Below are 10,665 nucleotides of genomic sequence, written 5' to 3'. Positions count from 1 at the left end.
CTTAAAACAGGTGATCTATAGGGCTGCAGTTAATACCTTCAGCAACAGAAATCTTGTCCAACATGAATCACATCAACTTAACTCAATTTGGCCACGTCATACCCCAGTCCCAAGTCCCTGAACTCCCCCCAGAGTTGTGTGGAAAATTTGCCTCAAATGGTAGCAGAGGGCCATGTTCCACATTCTGCAATGAAAACCAAAGTTCTCGAGTGCCTTTTAGCCTCTGCTTTGGCTAGGAGTGTCCCACGTGGTCATGCCTGGTTCGGTTTTAAAGACCAGGATTGCATGATCAAAACAAGACCACCCCAGTGATCACCCCACACACTTTAGGCAAAGTATCAATAAGGGCTAGTAGACAGTCACCAACAATGCTTTGCATTGAAAGTATTGAAGGTAAGAATAGGCCTCAAGTGTGGTTGATCCCTCTGCTTCAGCAATCCCAGGCATTCACACTGGATAAAGGTTTAAAGAGCAGGATTGCCCAATTAAAAAGAGTCCATCCATGCCTCGGTAGACCACTCCTAGCCCCTTCAAGAACCCTAAAGGGATCCCAAAGTAGTTTTGGAAAGATAATGGGTCTTCAAGGGGTCACGCAATGCTTTGCATTGAGATAGGGAGGCCGCAACTGGCTTTTTCACCTCGGCTTCGGGTAGATGGGACCAATCCATGCTTGCCACTTGGTTCTTTTTTTTTCTTTTAGAGTGGGATTGGCTGATCAACAAAGATAAATGTTTCACCCTGAGAAAGAGCAGATTAGGCCCTGCAACCAGTCACCCATTTATTTTGGGTGGAATATTCTCTTTAAGGCTGCAAATGTCTTTGCAGAATCCAGCAAATAAGTTTTGTGGTCACTCTAAGAGGGGTCTTTATTTCTGATAAAGGTCGAGGATCCTCGACAAGTTTGGAAACCAAAACTAGTAAATACCTGCCTTATGCTCAATATAACTTTACTGAATCCTAATTTCTGTGGTTTTAAACATGAAATAAAGGTATTTTAGCTTTTACCTTTATCAATACACGATTTCTTTAACAGAAGCCCTTAAGGTGTCTTGTACAAATACCATTTGGAAATGGAGGCCAATCTATTCCTCATAGGGAAAAGTTTGTTGGATCCTTTATTGTTTTATATCCTTAGAATTTGATCAGTTAATTTATTACTGTAAGTGATTCACCAGATAACATCAGTTTGAGTTCTTTGATCTCAACTGTGGAGCAAAACCTTTTAATAGAAACAGTAGGATCGAGAAAAATAATAATGAGTGAGACTGTCTGGATCTTTGCTCTACTGAAGGTCATTTCTCCTGAGAAAACCTTCGGTGTGTTGGCTAAGGCACATTACCACCAAACAAAGATTAAACATAATAGCATGACGCAAAGATCAGAGTAATAAAGTCATACTAAACTACCTGATAAACTATTCCACCGTCATTTGACATTCTGCAGCCATCATTATCTACTTAGTCCACATGAAGTACAGTAAGTTTAACTCTAATGAGCTGATTAGCTGATTAGACAAAACTTTGAAAAATAGTTAATAATCAAACATAAGTGCTCCACAAAAATCCCTCTTTGATCCAGTTTATTTTATTTGACCTTTATTTTACCAAGATGGCTGAGAGCAAATTCTCATTTTCAACATCAAGCTGTTCAGGAAGCATCAAATTACAATACAGAGAACATCACAAAGCAGGAAACAAGAATAAAAAAAGCAACTTCTAATCTATGTGTATAAAAGTCAAGAACTGAACTTCCTCATTGGAGGCAATGAGGAAGTTTTCCCTGATGATTATGGCTGATTTTTGCTCACATGGAGATCACAGCTCTGTAAACTGGATCATCAACTTGTAAATCAAAGATGTTAAAGTTCTGCTGCAGGTTCAAAGGTTTTAGTAACAGGTGTGGCTTTAGGATAGAATATAAATATAATTTATTGTCTCACAATGGACAAAAATCCTGTGCAAGAGCAGCAAAGTGGCAGACTAATTTTAAATGTTCCTTTTCTGTAGCTGCTGATCTTATAGGCTCTGCAGTTTTCTTTTTTGTTAAAAAATTACCTTTTTCAGTTTCTTAAAACTAACAAAATTATGTCAAAATGAAATGTGGATCTACATTTTAAACACAAAACAGGGGACAAAAGCTGCTACTGTTAAAGAAATAAGCATTTGATTTCTGGTTTGACATACCTCTTCCTGTAACTAAAGTCATGTGAGTCTATCTTCTTCCTGCTATAAAACACACAAGCTCCACTTTGTTCATTTTGATTTATATTGCCCAACCAATAAACAATAGTGGCAGAGCACAAAGTCTGACTGAAAGAATCACAAGTTCAGATTGAAGTTCAAAGTCATTAAGCCTTTAAGAGAGAGAAACTCACACAGTCGCCGTTACTGAGAGGTGAAATGGCTCACAGAGGAGATCGGCTGGAGAAAATCTCCTGTTCCATCTGTTTGGATTTTCTGAAGGATCCTGTGACCATTGCATGTGGACACAGCTACTGTATGATCTGTATTAAACAATCCTGGGATACAGATGAGACCAAAGTCTGTAAATGCCCTCAGTGCAGGACAGAGTTCAAACCGAGGCCGGTCCTGGTGAAAAACATCATATTAGCAGAGTTGGTGGATGATCTGAAGAAGACTGGGCTCCAAGCTGCAACTGCTGATCACTGCTATGCTGGACCTGAAAATGTTACCTGTGATTCCTGCACTGAGCGGAAGACAAAAGCTGTCAAGTCCTGCATGGTTTGTTTGGTTTCCTTTTGTGAGAATCACCTTGAAGCTCATGATGACGACCCTGAATTAAAGAAACACAAGCTGGTGAACCCGTCCAAAGAGCCGCTACACAGCATCTGCTCTCGTCATGATGAGGTGATGAAGATCTTCTGTCGTACTGATCAGCAGTGCATCTGTTATCTCTGCTTAATGGATGACCACAAAGGCCATGACACAGTCCCAGCTGCAGCAGAAATGGCTGAAAAAAAGAAGAAGCTCCAGGTGGCTCGAAACCAAATCCAGCGGAATATGCAGGACCAAGAGCAAGAAGTGAAGCTGCTTCAACAGGAGGTGGAGGCCATCAATGCATCTGCTGATAAAGCAGTGGAGGACAGTGAGAAGATCTTCACTGAGATGATCCGTCTCCTCCAGAAGAAAAGCTCTGATGTGAAGCAGCAGATCAGATCCCAGCAGGAAACTGAAGTCCGCCAAATAAAAGAGCTTCAGGAGAAACTGAAGGAGGAGATCACAGAGCTGAAGTGGAAAGACGCTGAGCTGGAGCAGCTCTCAAACACGGAGAATCACAGCCGGTTTCTCCTCAACTACACTTCACTGCCAGACCTAAGTGAGTTTATGCACTCGCAGGGCATCTACATGCATGCTTGGAAAAACTTCAAGGATGTGATAGCAGCTGTGTCAAAGCTCAGAGATCAACTGCAGGATATTCTGACAGACACTCATACAAACACGTCAGTTAAAGTCAGCAAGGTGGAGGCTTTAAAGTCGGAACCAGAACCAAAAACCAGAAATGAGTTCTTAAAATATTCACAAGAAATCACTCTGGATCCAAACACGGTGAACTTAAAGCTGTTATTATCAGAGGGGAACAGAAAAGTAACGAGAAAGAATAAAAAACAGGCTTATCCTGCTCATCCAGACAGATTCACTGGTTGTTGTCAAGTCCTGAGCAGAGAGAGTCTGACTGGACGTTGTTACTGGGAGGTGGAGATGAAAGGAGACAGAGTTGGAGTAGCAGTTTCATACAAGAACATCAGCAGAGCAGGGTTGTCAGAGAAATGTGAGTTTGGAATGAATGACATCTCTTGGTCATTTGACTGCCGAACAAAGAATTACACAATTTATCACAACAGAGTTGAAATTCCAGTATCAGGTCCAGTTTCCTCCAGAATAGGAGTGTACCTGGACCACAGAGCAGGTATTCTGTCTTTCTACAGCGTCTCTGAAACCATGACTCTCCTCCACAGAGTCCAGACCAGATTCACTCAGCCGCTTCATGCTGGGATTTGGCTGTTTTATGTTGACTCATCTGCTGAGTTCATTAAGATGAAATAGTCAGCAGTGATGGTTAAAATCTGTTCTTTGGCCCAAGTCTCTTTAGTCTCTATCACTGTAAACTCCATGTAATTTCTTCTCTGAGATCAGCCATCTTTATGGAGCTACTTTGTCATTGTTTTAGTTGATGTTGGAGTTTGGATGTTGTCCCGTCTCTCCAATGAAGCTCTCGTCTTTCCTATTTTTGACAGTCCAAACTGTTGTGTGGTTCTGTTAGTATGAAGCCAACTTCTGCTCCATTATACTCTGCCTTTAGACAAAAAACAATCATGAAGGTTAATCACTTTTTTCTTTTTGTTAGTAATCAGTGGTTCATTGTATCTTTTAGTTCTGATTTTTATATTGTGTGGAAATTGTGACTGAATCTGTGTTTATCCTGTTAATGATTGAGTCTATGACGTGTCGGGTAACTGAAACGACTGCATGCGATGCCACTTGGGAGTCATACATTCATATAACTGAATAAAATCCCTCTGATTTACTGCCTAGAATAACCAATGAACAGATCAATCGTGACCAGTCCCTGGAGGCTGGTCACATGTACTGAAAATAACTGTTGAAAATGTATTTTTTTCTAAAAATCCTTTGCAGATTCAGCATTTTGAGTGAATCCCTGCTGAATATTATTTGGTTTTTCCTGCCATGTGTGATTCAGGCTTCAATATTTCAGGCTTAGTTTCTAAATGTGCAGAAGCAGGTCAGCTTTAGATGTGATTTATTTCTTCATATAACGTTTGATAAACTGTCACTGGAAAAAGTATAAATGATATTTTATATACAATTAAATTTACTGATAAGTGATCGAATGAAATTTTATTATATCAAGCTGTGAAATTGATATATGAAATTGTTCTGATTCAAACAAACTGTGTAAATTAAGTACATTTTGATGAAATCCATTTGTACAATGAAATGTAATGGAAGCTTAAAATCAATAAGCAAACTTTTCAATCACATTTATCATCTTTACTGGCTGTAGACCAATGGTAAAAAAATCTTTTTGTTTTTAAAAAAGTTATTTTTCAGCATTTGTTTATGTATGCAAATCAAAAACCTGAAATAGAATAAAAAGTGTAAGATTTACTTTGATTTTTTTAAACATTAAGCTGTAACTAAGAATTGTTTTTAGACACAAAGTGTAAATTTTATTGAAATCTTAATTCTTAGTTTTTTTGTTTTAAAAAAATATTGAATAAACTCTTACCAAAAAAATGTCTACTTGTTTCTTGAACCATCTTCTTTTACTTGTTTATTGTCCTGACATTTCAGGATTAATGAATAAATGGTTGCCTCCGTGCAAAAAGGCAGATTTTCTGTTCAAAAACGATCCCTCTGACCAGAATCCTTCTTGCATGACCAGGGGAAGGGTAGGTCTGGAGAAATGAGTGAGTTTTTGTTGACTGGATGTATGTCGGCGAGTTACCATGGCTCTGGGAGAACGTTGGTCCAGACAACAAACAAAGTAAAGAATAAAAACCAGTAACACTTTATCTGACGGGGTGTGCATAAGCCTGACACTATCATAAACATGACATCTGTCGTGAACATGAAGGAGTCTTTATGAATATCTGATGTCAGGAAGTGTCATTTACCGAATGACACTCCATGACAACAGCCACAGACATTCATAAAGACGCCTTCGTTTTCATAACGGGTGTCATGTTTATGACAGGGTCATGTCAGGCTGATCTACACCCTGTCAAATAAAGGATTACATAAAAACCATAAGCAAACTACTCTGGTTAACAGTAAAGAGACGTTTCATTGGGATTTCTTCAAAGGAAAGTACCACACACTTCAGACTCACAAAAGAATCAGAGTCCCACCAAAACAAAAAGCTTCCCATCGATACAGAAAACGGTCTTTCATTGGACTCCCCCAACCTGAAGCTATCATAGACTAACTAGGTGAACCCATTCGCTCACAATCACAGACAGGAAGTTTAGATCTCACCCAAATCTTATATATGAAACATGGAGGTCAGGAGGAAACGACCAAACTCTGGGAGCCACTAACTGGTTTCCAGCCACCAGAAGACTTCAGACATACTTAAAGACTCTGTATGAGTAACACAAAGTTCCAGCGCTGAGGTGTGTTTGAGTGTTGATTCTGTTGGATCGGTCCTGCTGGGCTTGTTTGACCAGAAAACCACTTGCTGTTGAAATGTAACTTATACAAGCGTGTCGGTCTATTAAAGTTTGTTTAAATTAAATGTGGAGACGTGGTTTGCCTGCTTCAGAAGGTTTCCTTTACTTTGAGCTGTTCAGTTGGAGGTCCAGAGGTCACGTTTTATTCAGAAGCTGATTTTAATTGTATTTCCTGAGTGTTTTTCTTTTCTCAGGAATTTAACTTCCTAGAAAGTGTGTAATGTCCCCAGGCTGTTTTATCAATGTTTCTATTGTGGCGTCTGAAACCCAGGATGTTTATATATCATGCTTGATGCTCAGAGTGAGCGGCGGTTTGGGGATGTAGATCTTTGGCCACCATTATAGCAAAATTAGGAATGCTTTTAAAAGACTAATCACAGGAATACAGCATTTAATGTGAGATTCTTTTGTGGCTTTTATGGTTGCAGCCATCTGTGTTCAACTGTGTAGTCATCACAGTGAACATTAAATGGTTTATCCTATTCCAAAAGAAAGCTTTGATAAGTTTCTATGACTGTTTCATGTCAGAAATAAACTATGTTGTTGAATAAAATATTTTTATTCTGAATTTCCTGGGGGTGTGAATATGTTTAGGCTAAACTCTTTCAGGAAATATATTCAAGAGTTAAACACACATTTTGGAAATGAGTCAGTCTTAAAACATGTCTTCCTCCTGCGTTGAGACAGATATTCCAGATTTTCAACATATCTTGACTCATCTCTGAAACCTGGGAGTAACTAAGACCTGCTGAGAGTCAGAAGTTGTCTGATTTAAATGTTGTCGTTGTTGCTGAGAGGTAAAATGGCTCAGAGAGGAGTTTGTCTGGAGGAATTCTCCTGCTCCATCTGTTTGGATCTGCTGAAGAATCCGGTGACGATTCCCTGTGGACACAGCTTCTGTAAGAACTGCATTAAAAACTACTGGGATGAAGATAGTCAGAGGAGAATCCACAGCTGCCCTCAGTGCAGGAAAATGTTCAGATGTAGGCCTGTCCTTGTGAAAAACATCATGCTAGCAGCACTAATGGACAATCTGAAGAAGACTAGACTCCAAGCTGCTCCTGCTGATCACTGCTATGCTGGACCTGAAGATGTAGCCTGTGATGTCTGTACTGGGAGGAAGATGAAAGCTGTCAAGTCCTGTTTATCCTGCCTGGCTCCACCATTAAAGAACCACAAGCTGGTGAAACCCTCCAAGAGTCGACAACAAATCCATCAGAGAATCCAGGACCAAGAGAAAGATGTGAAGCTGCTTCAACAGGAGGTGGAGGCCATCAATGTCTCTGCTGATAAAGCAGTGGAGGACAGTGAGAAGATCTTCACTGAGCTGATCCGTCTCCTCCAGAAAAGAAGCTCTGAGGTGAAGCAGCAGATCAGATCCCAGCAGGAAACTGAAGTGAGTCGAGTCAAAGATGTTCAGGAGAAGCTGGAGCAGGAGATCACTGAGCTGAAGAGGAAAGACGCTGAGCTGGAGCAGCTCTCACACACAGAGGATCACACCCAGTTTCTCCTCAACTACCCCTCACTGCCAGCACTCAGGGAGTCGACACACTCATCCAGCATCAACATCCGTCCTCTGAGACACTTTGAGGACGTGACAGCAGCTGTGTCAGAGCTCAGGGACAAACTACAGAACATCCTGAGTGACACATGGAGAAACATCGAACTGAGACTCACTGAAGTTGAGGGTTCACTGACAGAACCAGAACCAAAGACCAGAACTGAATTCCTAAAATATTCACAAGAAATCACTCTGGATCGAAACACAGCAAACAGATTTCTGTTATTGTCTAAGGGGAACAGAAAAGTAACGAGGGTAGAAGAACAACGGTTTTATCCTGGTCATCCAGACAGATTCGCTGGTTGTTGTCAAGTCCTGAGCAGAGAGAGTCTGACTGGACGTTGTTACTGGGAGGTGGACTGGAGCGGAGGAGGAGTTGAAGTCGTAGTTTCAAATAAAAACATCGGCAGAGCAGGAAGTTCAAATGAATGTGAGTTTGGATTCAATGGCAAATCTTGGTCATTAAATTGTACCACAGACGGTTACACTTTTTATCATAACCTTGTTAAAACTCCAGTACCAGGTCCAGTTTCCTCCAGAATAGGAGTGTACCTGGACCACAGAGCAGGTATTCTGTCTTTCTACAGCGTCTCTGAAACCATGACTCTCCTCCACAGAGTCCAGACCAGATTCACTCAGCCGCTACATGCTGGGATTGGACTCTTCTCCTTATTTTCATATTATGGTGGAGCGACTGCTGAGTTTGTTAACTTGAAATAGTTTCTGTAGTTTCTATCATTTTTATCATTGTTGTCATGTCTTCACTGGTCAGACATCAGCTCTCTTTATGGAGCTACTTTGTCATCTTATTTGTTGTTTTGTTGATGTTGGAATTTGGGTATTGTCTCTTCTCTCAAATTAAGCTCCAGTCTCTCATAGCAAGTTATTTTTGACATTCCAAACTGGTGTGTGGTTTAGTTAATATGAAGCCACCTTCAGCTGTGTTAGACTATTAATAAACAAAAAAGATCATCAAGGTTAATCACTTTAATTCTTTTTTTATTAATCCATAGTACATTGTTTGGTTTATTGCTGAAGGTTGGTACTTTATCATCTTGTTTGTTGTTTTATTGATGTTGGAATTTGTTTGGGTACTGCCCTTTCCTGTTTCTCTTTGGCTATTGAAGTTGTCATTGCTCAGGAGAATTTTATTCAACTAAACTAATTACATTTAGATTTATTGTTTTGTCAAATCAAATATCGTTCCAGTCCATGTACAGATGAGGTTCTTTCAAATTTAAATGTAAATTTTGTGGTTTTGTTTTATGAATGCTTTATTGTTATTGTACTGAACACAACAAAAATAATTTCAGTACACCCAATCCAGAAGATGGGGTCCATAGGGTTTCTGCCACTGAGGGTGGCCCCTTTTAAGTGGTTTAGTGAAAACAGCATATTTATGTTTGCTTTGTTAGGTTAAAAAAATCAACTTGTGGTTTATATGACACTAAATACCCCAAATTAATAAATTGTTTCAATGTTTTTTAATATCTTCATTTACTATTTTATTTATTATACTCAGAGGCGCAAAAAGTGGGTATGCAGCGTATGCAACGCATAGGGGCGCAGCACCAGAGGGGGCGCCAAAACCCCGTCTGGAGGGGGCGACACGCCAATTATGTTTTCCCATACAGTTCAGCGCGCCTCACGCTCCTTCACCTCTCGCACATATCTCGTATCATCGCCTCGGGGGGGTTTGGTCAGCGTCGCTCCTTCACCCTGACGTTCCTTCCCTGGGGGGGGCGCCGATTTATGTTTTCACATCCACCTGAATAATGTGTAGTTGCGCCACTGATTATACTCTATCAATCAAATTTATTTGCATAGCACATTTAACCCTTGTGCGTGCAAGGACTGAGGCAAATGTAGAGGTCTATAGAAAATGATACAGGTATTACGTGTGTGGGGTCGGTTGGATCCCATTTCTACATACAAGGGTTAAGCAAAAAGGGCATTCATGAATGCCATTCATTTTGGCATTCACAATTTGAGTCAGTGGTGTGTGTGTGTGTAGTATATAAACATATTTTTCTTTTCATTGGCTATTTTTGAATAAAGACGATCCTAGTTAGATATTTACCGTCTGGACTTGAAACTCCCTCCAACAGAGCTGACAAAGACGCCAAGATGTGTTCAAAGTGGCGTTGTTCTGGCTACCTTTAAATTCCTAAAGCCTACAGTGATCACTAGGCAACAACCTATCCAAGGGATAGCCAACCTCTTAATGATAGCTGGAGAATTAGTAGTCTATATTTGTAGACACATATAGACACATTATTGTGTTCAGTTTTGACACAATTAATGTTGATATTAATATATCTGATTTAAGAGTGTGCAAGTTTAAAAACTTGCACACTTGTCCAGTGGCTTGCTGCACTGGACAAGAACTGAACTGAGGGGGTTCAGAATTTGGTCTACCAGATGTGGCAGATGGATAGGCAACATTGTTGCTGATCTTTTCCTCAAAAATATGCCCATGAAATTCCAAAAAAGAGCAAGTCAACTTAATTTTTTACTACCTTTAACATCTTTAATATGCTGTAGTTTAAGAATAAAAAAAATAACTTTGACTTGATTGTTCTATACTAAGAGATTTCATTGGGAGGTTGTAGTATCTGGACCACGCTGGAACCACTCCAACATAAAGATTAAAATACTTAGAAGACTCTTCAAACCTTGCCTCGATTATTCAACACTAATTGCAGAATAATTATATCCCAGTTTGTGATTTTAAAACCTTTATTTGATTTGTGAAATCTTATTTATAGTCACGTAAAGTTCAGTCTCTGACACTTTTTCGATATTAAGTCTGCTCAAAATCCTTAAACATATTGTTTTCCTAGGTTCTCTACGGGTTTAATGCTACTACAACATAAAACCAACAAAAGGTGAA

The 10,665-nt window shown here is 39.8% G+C and overlaps 2 protein-coding genes across 2 annotated transcripts; both read left to right on the top strand.

Moving 5' to 3' along the window:
• The first annotated feature begins 32 nt into the window (after positions 1 to 32).
• On the top strand, positions 33 to 5,117 carry LOC106928789 (tripartite motif-containing protein 16-like). Its single transcript, XM_015005274.2, has one exon. The coding sequence runs from the start codon at positions 2,400 to 2,402 to the stop codon at positions 4,062 to 4,064; it is 1,665 nt and encodes a 554-aa protein (XP_014860760.2). The 5' UTR covers positions 33 to 2,399; the 3' UTR covers positions 4,065 to 5,117.
• A 1,896-nt stretch (positions 5,118 to 7,013) lies between these two features.
• LOC148154298 (tripartite motif-containing protein 16-like protein) lies at positions 7,014 to 8,492 on the top strand. The gene has a single exon (XM_088016219.1). The coding sequence runs from the start codon at positions 7,014 to 7,016 to the stop codon at positions 8,490 to 8,492; it is 1,479 nt and encodes a 492-aa protein (XP_087872345.1).
• Positions 8,493 to 10,665: the final 2,173 nt, after the last annotated feature.

Source organism: Poecilia mexicana, unplaced genomic scaffold, assembly GCF_051168715.1.
Source record: "Poecilia mexicana isolate PSO_F unplaced genomic scaffold, ASM5116871v1 scaffold_18, whole genome shotgun sequence".
NCBI lineage: Eukaryota > Metazoa > Chordata > Actinopteri > Cyprinodontiformes > Poeciliidae > Poecilia > Poecilia mexicana.
Note: the sequence above shows the minus strand (reverse complement) of the source record. Positions and strands in the feature narration are given on the sequence as shown.

Excerpts from the sequence above, each read along its gene's own strand:
- LOC106928789 (XM_015005274.2), top strand. The coding sequence starts at position 2,400 with ATGGCTCACAGAGGAGATCGGCTGGAGAAAATCTCCTGTTCCATCTGT.
- LOC148154298 (XM_088016219.1), top strand. The coding sequence starts at position 7,014 with ATGGCTCAGAGAGGAGTTTGTCTGGAGGAATTCTCCTGCTCCATCTGT.